Source organism: Phoca vitulina, unplaced genomic scaffold, assembly GCF_004348235.1.
Source record: "Phoca vitulina isolate PV1807 unplaced genomic scaffold, GSC_HSeal_1.0 scaffold7, whole genome shotgun sequence".
In the NCBI taxonomy this organism is placed as follows: Eukaryota; Metazoa; Chordata; class Mammalia; order Carnivora; family Phocidae; genus Phoca; species Phoca vitulina.
The window spans coordinates 33,453,543-33,466,337 of record NW_022589710.1 but is presented as its reverse complement, the minus strand read 5'-3'; the positions used below and the strand labels follow the sequence as shown (position 1 = coordinate 33,466,337).

The window sequence follows — 12,795 nt, the reverse complement described above, 5'->3', positions numbered from 1 at the left end:
GGAACTGCGATACTGATCAAATGGTACAAACTTGCAGTTACAGGATGAATAAGTTCTAGGGATTGTGACTGTAGTTAATAATAATAATATACCTGAAAGTTGCTAACAGAGTAGATCTTAAATATACCGTGATGGAGGGTTTAGCTAACACTACTGTGGTAATCATATTGTAATACATGAGTATATCAAAATACATATTGTATACCTTAAATTTATACACTGTTATATGTTAATTATCTCTCAATTTAAAAAGAAAGAAAGAAAGAAAAGGTTTTCCCCTACACGGGTTTCAGCCCCTGGCTTCTAACATGGACTTCATGATTCACTGTGTCTCTTTTATTTCTGGTTTCAGAGGAAGTCTTTTTCTAATGTATCTTTAGCGGGTATTGGTGGGTGCCAACAACTTCCTTTTAAACAGAAAAAAGAAGGAGTAGCAGCAGAAATAGCACCATGATCACACCTTTCCCTTTTTCACTCTAATTCGTGTCTTTAGGAAATGCCTGTGTCAGAACCTAAAACCTGTGCACAAGTATTTCTAGTACTCACGGACCTGAAGCTGTGCTCTCTGCATTTACACAAGCCTCTCAATTCCTGTATGTAGGAGGACCTAAGGGCACACATATTAAGAATACAAAATGATACCAGGCAGGTTCATCTTCTAGTCACTCTTGAATAAGTATCAAAATAGGAACTTCAAAACATCCCTCATTGAGGGACACTTGGCAACTAAATTTCTGGAGCTGGCAAAAAGCCCAGGGCTCTACACCTAAAATCTCTCCTTCAGGGACCCAGTATCAGACCCAGACAATTGCAGTGTCAGGAGAAAAAAGGGCCAGTAGGGCACCAAAGCAGATTCCATCTGTTAGCTCTGCTGTTCCTACTGTCATGAAGGTGGAGTTGTGCAACAAGCACATTAATCCTTAGGACCAAAGACTCTTTCCTCTTGCATAAGAATAAACATTTTGAAATCCTGAACTTTATAACTTATACTATTATAACTATACTATGTCAGACCACAATTCTCTCATGCCCAGAAGCCATGAGACTGCCGAAAGCACTGATCTGTGGGACTGAAGACAACGTCACCTCCTCCCAGCGGTCTCTCAGCATCACAGTTATGGTATGTTAGCGCAAGAAGAGACCTCAGAGATCATTTGGCTCAACAACTTCATCTTATATGTCTGTAAAAGCAGAAAAGGATGAGAATGATCTTAGTGACAGGAGAAATGGAAATAATCTCCACTCTTTTTTTTCTTAAGATTTATTTATTTATTTGAGAGAGAGAGAGAATGCACATGCACGCGCAAGCAGGGAGAGGGGCAGAGGGAGGGAGAGAGGGAGAAGCAGACATGGGGCTCCATCTCACAAGCCTGAGATCATGACCTGAGCCGAAACTAAGAGTCGGATGTTTAACAGACTAAGCCACCCAGGCACTCCTAATCTCTACTCTTGAATAGTTACTCTTGAGTTTTTGGTATTTTTCAGATACTGCTTCATTTTTCTCAAGATGGTGCTTTCCTGTACACTCTCCTCGTCACAGGGTTGAATTTTAAATTCCTAATATAAAAATAACTTTATTGCAAAATGTAATTTCACTATCCCTGGCTTGGCTACTGGTTATTATTAATCATTTCTTGTACTTATTAAGGTACATTAATAAAGACAATTGTAAATACAGTGCTTTTCTTTATCATTCAACTACAGGGCAATTCAGGAATGCACACTAAAGTTAGTTTAGATTTGATATGCATGTCACAGTCAACTGAATTGTGTTTGGCAATGGATATTTTCCAAAGAACAGAGATGATTAAACTTGGAAAATTAAACCCAGCCCGAGAAATACAAACCAGTAAAAAGTAATCTCAAAAAGCACATATTGAAAATCAAGATTTTAGAAGAATATACTAACCTTAAATTTTTTCCTAAGGGGGGAAAATGAATTATCTAACAGAACCCCTGTTTTCCTACTGTAATCTAAATATACATTCCTTTAAGCCAAAAGAATTAGAGTAAAAAGTTTTTATACTTCCTAGAAAACTTGTTTGATCTGTGGATTTAATTCTATATGATAAAAATGTTCCAAGTATGAAATATAGAGTATAAATCCTTAGCTGTATTGCAAATGCTTTGGCATGCAGATGCTTTTTTCCATATTTTAATGAAAACCAGATTTATTTATAAGTTGCTTTAATTTCATTCTCGAATAGACTGGAACAAGAGTATCATATGTTCTGAATTAGGATCTTACTCACATCCCATATCAATTATGTAACTCAAATGCAAGACAACTTAATTGTGTCAATCATATTCCCCTGACAAGATCATTAAATGTTAACAGAGAGCTTCCAACTTTTAACAGCCATAGATTTTTAAAATATAAATTATTCTCTGAAAAGTACAGATGCCTCATACAAGTTTGGGATAAGTATTATAGCTTCTGACTTCTAACAGTAATTGTTGAAATTAGAATATTATGAACATACGGTTTCTTTTTTATAACATCTTTAAAAAGGCTTATATTTCACAAAGGTACATCAAATCTCACAGAAAATAAGCACACCTGAAAGACCTTAAGTGCAATTTATTGTCAATCAAACCCTAAAATAAAAGCATAACAATATCATATTGATCTCGGAAGAAATATAGCTATATAACTTTATTCAGAAATAAACTGCCCTAGATAGTTGTCAATTACCATAACATTTGTTTCTTAATTATTTTACAGCATTAAGCTTTAAAGATTGATGGTTTATCTGCATTCTTACCAACTAATATAGTCTCTTATTGATGTTTTTTTACAACTCTAAAATCCAAAATAAGCAAATGTACATTACATGTAAAACAAGATGAGACTGTTAAAGAGGTGTGCAATTTTCATCAAAACAGAGATGATGCCAACTGGCCACAGTATTTTGAAATATAGCTTTAAAAATCCATTTCTGACCTATAAAAAATACCATTTTAATCAATTTTCTACTAAAATGAGTAAGATGGGGGTTAACTTTCATTTTTTTTAAACAAACCAGAAAAAAAAACCCCAACAAAATAAATGGTAATTGATTTATTTATTTAATTTTATTTATTTTTAAAGACTTTATTTATTTATTTGACACAGAGAGAGAGAGAGACAGCAAGAGAGGGAACACAAGCAAGGGGAGTGGGAGAGGGAGAAGCAGGCTTCCCGCCGAGCGGGGAGCCCGACGCGGAGCTCGATCCCAGGACCCTGGGATCATGACCTGAGCCGAAGGCAGACACCTAATGACTGAGCCACCCAGGAGCTCCTGGTAATTGATATAAAGAGAAAGCTATGGTAAAAGTATCACATTTAGAGAAAGAAGACCTAAGTTTTAATAGCAGTTCTGTCTCATACTACCTTAATTATTTCTAAAATTTTATATGCATGGTTATCCCTCCTCTTTCCACGAAGACATATCACAATTTAAAAAAATGTAAATAGAAGTCACCAAATTCAGGAGCAAGAAAAAGGCAAACATGTGACAACTATTAGGATTAACAGTCAAATTCGACTCTGACCTCCCTGGCAGAGCAAACAGGGAAAATCCACCTTTAATATATTTATTATTATTGAAATTTCTTTATTTTTAATTGAGGGTATATTTGACATTCAACATTATGGAATTTCTTAATTCTCCACATTTACACTATTGCTATCAGCTTACAAAAGCATGTATATATAATATCTTATTTGATCATCTCAACAACTTTGTTAAGAAGGTAATACTGGTACCTCCATTAAGCCAGGTGAAGAAACCTCAGGCTCAAAATTAAGTTATATGGCCAGAAGAAGTAAAATCAATTTCCTGAGGTCACTGACATGGATAGAACACATGTCTCCTTACTCTTAGTCTAATATTCCTGATTCTACTTCTCATTGCCTTGAGTTCTTAGCCCTAAACTATAAACTAAATTTGTCACATAGAATTTTTTGAGTAACAGAAGTTGTCCTGAATATTTTTACAGCAAATGAAAAAGTGAATTTCACATAGCTCTTTCTTATAGCAATCGTATTCACCAAACTAAGAGCATAAAACTTAAAAGCAGACAAAGCAAGGCAGTTGTGAACATCAAATGTGATAATGAATGTGGAAACCCTATAAACTGTAAAGTACTACACAAAGGCACAGTATCTTCTGATGATGAAAAATCATTAAGGACTTCTGATTTCTATTCAAATCTAAAGTATACCATACTTTCCTTATAAATATGTATTTGCAGTTGTCTAAGGAGAACTTTTTCATGGAAGCCAAGTTGTAAAACTTAAAGAAGTTAATTTTGAAAACTTGCCCTGCAGTCCAGAACAAGTCCAAATATTAGAGCAAAACAACCAAATATTTAAGTCTAAAAGTCTGATAGGTTTTTGTATTGTGGTTTAGAAATTATGTGAAATAACTTGATGACACTTAAAAGAATTTATTCTGTCTTTTAAAGTGTATTTTTCTCAAAATTTCTTTTTCTATGCAATGAAAGGAAAAGTATAATAAATTTGTTTTTTCCCCATAAAAAGAGATGAGTCAATAGTCTTTAGAACCCAGTATTTTTTAAATAATAAAGGAGAAAGGAAGTATAATGTGGTTTAGTATTGTTTACAATATTGTTAAAAACCAGGAAATGAAATCATTAAGTCTCTGCAAATCATTTATTTTTTTCAAACCATGCTTTAGAATAGAAATCTCACAAGTGTGGTTGTAACTTTATCACCGTGGTTTGCGGAGAAGCGACCGCAGTATGATCCACTCCCCTTCTTTAAGACCTTTACTCTCCAAACTTCTCACCATCCCCCATTCCCTACCTCAATCTTTCATATTCCCAGAAATTTCTCCTTTGCTCTTCTGCAAGAGATAGTTCCTCCCTGTCCTGCCCTATTCTACCACATCATTAATAAATATTTATTGAATTAACAAATTAATGGATACAACATGAAATATTTTCTCTTACCCAGTATGGTCTCCAGACAAAAATTCTGAAATAGCAGCAGGAAGCTCTGTTTTAATAATTAAAAGATAAGATGACATAGCTGCAAAAAGGATAAAAATAGTTCCTATTAGAATTCTATATTTTTAGCCATTTAAAAAATAATCTATACAGAAACACAGACGTCCATTAGGGCTTTGACAACATGTGGAAGATTAACTCCTACTGCACTATCCCAAAGGTATATACACACCAGGAATGGAGATAAGTAACTTTGTAGAGAATAACTGGTAGTTCATTAAGTATCCTTTGCTTACATTTCAAGCCCAAGACAAACTACTTAGGTAGAGAAATGGTCTTAATTACAGGCCATTTATAAATGAAATTTTCTTTGAAGTTCTGCACAGATTTGTATATGTTATCAACCCTGTTCAAGGCAACAGAAGTTAGTTTAGCAACAACTGATATAGAAACAGGAGTTTAATAAGTACAGCTAATAATTCTGATTACTTGTTTCTTCTTACTAGAGAGAGACAGCTCCCCAGAAGTCTCCCTCCCTCCCTCTCCTTCTCTGCTTGCCCCCAACACACGTTATGCACATTACAAAATAAAAACAAAATGCATGAGTTACATTTTAAATTGTCCTCTAAAACTGATTAGAAAAGATTCAATGGAAACCATTAAGCATATTAAAGGGACAAAACTTACAACTTTTATTCCATTTTATTAACAGGGCTCATCTGTATTATGCAATCACATCCTGAAGCTAACATTGTTTCTTACATTTTATCTGACAGGATCCAAGAAAGAACTAGCTTTTACAGCATTTTAATAATGATCCTATTTCTGATGTAGCTATAAAAAAAACACAAATCCTATAAACCTTCCATCATATATTAGGAAATATTTTAATATGGTTACAGAATATAGAACTCATTTATATGTAAATACTTGAGTTTAAGCTTACATGTTTAAGTATATAGAAACCCAGATGACTGGAATCAGAACTTCAGTTTAACAGAGTAATAATCTCTCTTCCCCCTGGAGATTAAGGATATATTAAAAAAGGACCAACAAGAATATATCCAAGAAGAATAAAGAGCATACGCTGTACGCACGTTAATTTTATTACTTATTTATATTTCAGGAAATATTTCACTTTCTCCTTGGACCTACAAAAACTAAGAACACAAATGAATGCCAAGTCTGAATGGTAAAAATTGATTAAAAGGCTCAAATGTTTAAGAAAAGTATGTTTTTCTCAAACAACTTATGTAAACATAGCTAAATTTTTCCACAATTATTACAGTGCTGTGTGACTACTTAAGAAAAAAAGGAAATATACTAGTTTGTATATAAATTTATATGAAGATAGACAATAACACACAAACAGATACACATAATTTTTTAAGTAAAATGATGTACCCATGGCAAAATAAAATTGAGAACAGTTAATACTTCTCTGCAATGAAAATACATATATACACATTTTCCAGTTTGTGACTACTTATTCTTCCCCAAAAGTACAGTTGCTGAAGTATAGCTTTTTCCCCAACAGAAGTACAGTACCCTGCTTCAAACTCTTTTTGTTTGGGGACATTACAATTGATTGTATATGAAAAGGTGTTCTGTATTGTTCATACTGTCAAAAGGAAAAATGCTATCAATTTGGCACAGAACAGAAGGAAGGTTTAGATTAACCTCCTCCACTCAAGGATTTGGGGTCTTTGTTTATAATACTTTATCTATCCCAAAGAATCATACACATATGGTATAATGAAAATCATGAGCTGAATTTTCTGAAACTGGCCTAGAGCTGTTTAAATGTATCTTGCAAGGAAAAAAAGGAGGCAAAAGTACCTTGAACACAAGGAATGTAGACTTCCTATACAATGTAATTTATTATCTGCCCATCAGTCTTTCTTGCTTGGATTAATCCAACACCACATGCATTTCTAAAGTTTCAGACATTCATCTCTTTCAGTAATTTTCTATTATTTCTTTTAGATCTTTAGTTGTAAAAGCTTCAATGAATATGATATCGTATTTCTTTCTAATATACAATCTGTCATTCTTCCCAGAATTTCTATTAGCCCCTGGCTAATCATTTGATCACTTTTATCCTCTGTTGTAGCCTTAACTCTTTGGTTTTCAAATGGGAGTCCTATTTCATTAGATTCCAGTCTGAAGAATCATGTATATTTCAAGAAACATGAACTCACCAAACATATGTTTCTCTCTCAAAAAGAGATCTCAGCATACACAATATAATAAAACATGCAAAATACTGCTTCTCTCTTAGGGAATGGTGGTGTTTGTTTTAAGAGCTACAAAACCACACAGCTCCTGATGAGGAAAAGCCCCACTGATTAAGTAAGTAAAACAAAGAAAGACACTATCCTTTTCACTGTCTTAATTATTTTTTCTTAACCACAAGTAAACTTCCATGCAAGGACTAGCACCTTAAAATATTACATATAATACAGAGAAGAAACAAAAGAGATTACCAAATATACAGTAACTTAGGAAATACATCTTAGATTTACATAAAAAGGACAGTTAGCTCAGTAAAATAAAATAGAAAAGTTTTAAAGATATAATATCAATAGTAAGGCTCATATATCCATGGTTTTTAACCAAAAGGTTCACTAGATCAAACAGCTGCCTGCCACACCTCTTGTCTCATGTCTTCTATTAATGGCATAAGGAAGTGTTTAAAGACTTATCTTAGAGACAGGTCATAAGCAAGAATTTGTAAATGATTTTTTGCTGACAACAATACATACCATAGACTCCTAATACAAGACACACCATGTTGTACTCTAAATTAATAGCTGTAACAGGGTCATCCATTTTAGCCATGGTTATGGTTAAGTGATTCTGGCCCCTACACTAGCAAGCCAGAATTGGTGCTAGAAGACATACCTTGAAGACAGGTATTCAAGCCATTGCAAATCATTTATTTTACCACATTAACTAAATAAGTATTCTTTTTGCCTTCACTTTAAACATAACGAATAGAACTCATTTAATGGAAACTGCCCTGGGAAGGAGATAAAAAAAAAAATCTGTCAATCTAATCAAAACACAGAAATTGAAAGTATTCTTTGAAAACCATGTGGAAAAGCAACTGTTATACTAAGAAATGACTAAAATAGGGTAAAATTTGATTAGGCAATAGCTAGTAGTAAGGTATTAATATTGGTTGATCTAATCATAGAAGAGAAACACATGAGCTGGGAACATGGAGGTTGAAGGGAGAGATGTCAGAAACAGAAAAGGGGAAAGGGCCCTGTGAGAAAAGAACCACGAGAACAGTGAACATTTTGGAGTTCTGGATGCCTATTCCATGCTTCACAGTATTCTAAGTGATTTGCAAGCTATTTTCTCAATTAACCTTTACCACAAAACTGTGAGGTAGATACTTATTTCACAGATTTAGAAATGGAGGCATGAAGAAGTAACTTGCCCAAGGTAGTGATGGTAGAAACAGTCAGTCTGGCTTGAGAAATTTGCCCTATTAACTCCTAGGGAAAAGTGCAGGAGCAAAGTGAAGAAGAAATCACCACAGCAAAGAAAAATAAGGGAAGTCTGTCAAGACCACTCCCTAGAATTATTTTTTTTCCTTTTTCATCGGCATTTAAATAACAAATTGCTTACAAATGCTGAATTCAATAGTTAAGGTCAAAGAAATTAATGAGAAGTCTTAAAAACACTATGTTCATTTCACTTTGACATGTATTTTCAATGTAATTTATTTCAGCTTTGTAGCTGGTTTGGTGAAGTTATTAGTCCAAGATTCCTCAGATAAGCTAAGGAGTTTCCTGAGGGCCTCTACTGCATCTACCACTATGATTCTAATGCATCTGCAACTATTATTGTCATTCAGAGGAAAGAGCTTCCTATTCTCACATATTTGAGATATTAACACCAAAATGAAATAACACCAAAACATAAAACCAATCCCTCTTCCCAAAAACCCTACACTCTTATAGACCATTTTTCCCAGGACTCCTTAAAAAAATATAAAGTCTCATTTGGAGTCTGGGCCTAAGAAATCATTAGTTTGCAAAAATAATTATCCTTTTTGTTAAACTCTTAAAATACACGTATGAAGATAAGATTACATACAGCTATTTTAAAAACAGAATTAGGTTTTCAGCACTTGGAAGAAGTTCAGCAACTTCTTAAAGGATTAGTCAGCCAGCCCTAAACAGATGTACTATGGGAAGAAATAATAAGTTTGCCTTTCTGTCTGAGAGATTCAATTTTACTTCAAACATGTTTTTAGTCATGGATAGCAACAGGTTTATTCCATTCAACACATCTGATTAACCTGGTGTTCCTCCTAAATGTTCAAATGCCAGTGAAAGTCTATCCCCACTCAAAATAGTACACAACACAATCTCTTTTTCTAAAACCCCCCAAAATGTCATTTCCTTAATTTGCTCATAAATGGAAATCAAAATATATAGAGGAAAATTTTCCCCATAACCCTAGGAAAATACTTATCTTTGTTTTATCATTTATAAGATCTTAAATTTGAACACAATGGGAGCAGAATATCTACAATTCTGAAATCCTATAATAAACTTCAATAAGTCACAGGAATAAACGGCACAGCATAATGAATACAGTGGAAGATACTGTAATAGCAATGTAACAGGACAGATGGCAGCTATGCTTGAGGTGAACAGAGCATAATGTATAAACATGTCAAATCACTAAGTTGTACACTGGAAACTAATGTAACATTGTGTGTCAACTATACTCAATAAATAATTTAAAAAATTATTACTAAGAAATATATTACTTCAAAATCTTTTTTTTAATTTTTTAAAAGATTTTATTTATTTATTTGACAGAGAGAGAGAGAGCACAAGCAGGGGGAACGGCAGGCAGAGGGAGAGGGAGAAGCAGGCTCCCCACTGAGCAGGGAGCCTGACGTGGGGCTCTACCTGAGGACTCTGGGATCATGACCTGAGCTGAAGGCAGACCTTGAACTGAGCCATCCAAGCGCCCCTCAAAACCTTTTTAAAGCGACGTGTTGCCAGTAAATTTTATCAAAGGAAGTACTTGTGGGGAAAAAAAAAATCTCCTTCCAAATTTCCTATATCTTTCCTATTCTAAAGCCGTGCTTTCTAGAATTTCTGGACAGTACTGTTCAGGCTCAAAGAAGCTATAGTATGTCTACAGATAAGCTGACCAGCAGATGGCGTTGTAACAGCACGCCCGATCCCAGTCTCCCAGGGGACAGCACAAACTATAAAACATCTAAAATGACTTCATTATCCTATTTTAAAAAAAGGGCAGAAAATAAAACTAAATAGTTCCTAATTTATCTATACTAAATCATGAATTTTAAAAATACTGAGAATTTGAAATTTTTATAGTTCTCAACTGAAAATGATCTTATTTATACCTTTCTGATTATGAGATTTAGAAATTGTGCTGCTTGAGTACAAGAAAGGGCTGCAGAGCAGAGTTTCTCTTAAGTTTTCCAAACTGAGGTGTTAATCAAGACTGCTGGAGTAAGGTTTATAGGATCTGTGCCAGACTGGAAAATCTGGATCATTCTAGCAATTTCAGGAAGTTCCAGTAAGACTACTAATGTTTAGGGCTCTACTTTCACAATATGTATCAGTGACTCGATCTTTAATCTCCTTTAAGGAATTGGGGCTTTAAAGAACTAACATGCTATTGATAGTGGTCCTTCATATTTTATAAAGAGCAAAGTAAGGATTTAACTTACTCCTCAGAGCCACCCACCTTTCCACACTCAATTAACTTCACTTTATCGTGTACTTCTACTTCACGGGACTTTCTCTGGTCTGACTAAAAATGATCTGGGGTTTACGGTTTGGTTTCTAGGAATATTTTAGCCTACTAAGTGGTCTATCTCAAGAGTTCAGATGAATGTGAAACTAACTACTTACTTTGGTTTTTAGGAAAAGAATCTCATAATGCAACACAGCTAGAGGAACCATGTGGAAACTACGTACACTTACTGGCTACTAGGGCACTTACTCCTTTTGCTAGTAGCCTACCAAATTCAAACCCTAAGCCAGAGTTGTCTTGCCTGTAACAGCATTAAATATTAAAATTTCCAGATGTCTCTTTTCTGACTTTGTGTCCCAGCAGCAATGACTCTCAGCAAATGCCACTCCAGCGACCGAGGAAATGGGCAGCTGAGAGCTATCACTAGGACTTATTTCAGTCCCCCAATTCATGATTGTGGGGAAGAGATCAGGAATTGCTTGGAAGTAGTAAAATACTTGCTAGAGGGCTCTCCAAATTCCGAAGACAAAGGTTTCCATAAGCTTAGGATAAGAGTGCTAAATTTAGTGAGTCACATTTTTTTCTATCATAAAGTTTAGAGATTATTCAAAGACACTATATTTTTCCAATCAATTTGTTAGACTACATCAATGCCCTGTGACTAATACTTGGTGCCTCATTGATGCTGGGGGAAAAAAAGGTTTCCTGTAAGTTCTGACAGTAAATTCTTTCCTAAAGAAACTATATACTCACTAATATATTCCATGGTCTCCTCTTCCCAGCTGATCAATTCCCTTCCTCCTAAAGAAGCACCGAGCCAGGTTGCTGGCTTTTCCTTCTCTCTCTCTCCTTCTCTTATTCCTTCCTTTCTTCCTATAATAAGTATTACTTACTAAATGCCTACTATGTACTAGGTACTAAGAACATAAATGAATGAGCAAATTACTTAATTTATGTAATAAGGAGATATAGGGAATAACTGGGTCTTCACTGAAACATCCATGTAACAAATACTGATCAAGAGCAATTCATAATAATTTTGAAAGGTCTCTCTGTTCCATTTTTCTCATAGATTCATCAGGGGCATAGAATCCTAAGAAAACTGAAAATGTTTAAATGTTACAAAGAACAGAAGAGTTAGGAAGCATTAATCTAAGACATGATTACTTAACCTGAAAACAGGTTTCAAAATATTTATATTCTATTTTACATAAGATCGAACTCTCCTCAATACTTTCAGCCTTTTAAAATTATGTAATTCCAATCTACAAATCATTCTATGAGTTTTCAAGTCTTTCTATCATTTATATAGTATATAAAATTATCTCTTTGAGGCAAAATCTTAGACTTTTAAGTAGAAATTTTAAAATTCAACAAATATTATTTACTGAGTTCCTCTACCAGAAATTAGGTCAAGTTAGGAAAACGAATAAAAACACATAGTTCCTATCCCCAGTGAGTTTAAAAAATCCACAATATTTATTCTTTTCACAGGTTTTCACACACTTACTGTATCACAGCAGAAGGATAAAGGCTTTAGAAGTAAACAGCGAAATTGAGTCCCAGCTTTATTAAGGGGTAAAGGTAAGTAAGTTATTTATCCCCTCTATGCACTGACTTCTTCCTCTGTAAGATAAGGATAACATCATCTCCGCTGAAGAGTTTTAAGTACAGGGGCGCCTGGGTGGCTCAGTTGGTTAAGCATCCAACTTGATTTCAGCTCAGGTCATGATCTCAGGGTTGTGAGATCGAGTCCTTTGGCAGGCTCCGTGCTGGACCTGGAGCCTGCTTAAAATTCTCTCTCTCCCTTTGCCCCTCCCTGCTTGCTCGCTCTCTCTCTCAAAAAAAAAAAAAAAAAAAAGTTGTAAGTACAATTAAAGTGTCTAGTAGAATGTCTGACCTAGATAGGATCTATTATATCCATTTTTCAGTTCTAACCAATCAGGGCAAAAACTCAGACCATTTATACTAGTAATAATCATTCTATCTTTCAGAAAATGGTATCAGAACCAGATTACATGCAGATGGGCATGTAAGAAGTATAAAAATTCAATGTGATGCTATACACTTCATATCATCTTATAA

The 12,795-nt window shown here is 34.4% G+C and overlaps 1 protein-coding gene across 6 annotated transcripts in view; it reads right to left on the bottom strand.

The window, feature by feature from the left end:
• SLC38A6 (solute carrier family 38 member 6) overlaps positions 1 to 12,795 on the bottom strand; it is a 74,129-nt gene that overhangs the window by 34,890 nt on the left and 26,444 nt on the right. For all 6 annotated transcript variants that reach the window (XR_004299550.1, XR_004299551.1, XM_032405242.1 and 3 more), the window contains exon 6: positions 4,957 to 5,035. Coding sequence is in view for 4 of the 6 variants with exons in the window: in XM_032405242.1 (XP_032261133.1) it covers positions 4,957 to 5,035 (79 nt within the window). In the remaining 2 variants the exon portion in view is untranslated. The remainder of the gene's footprint in view (positions 1 to 4,956; positions 5,036 to 12,795) is intronic.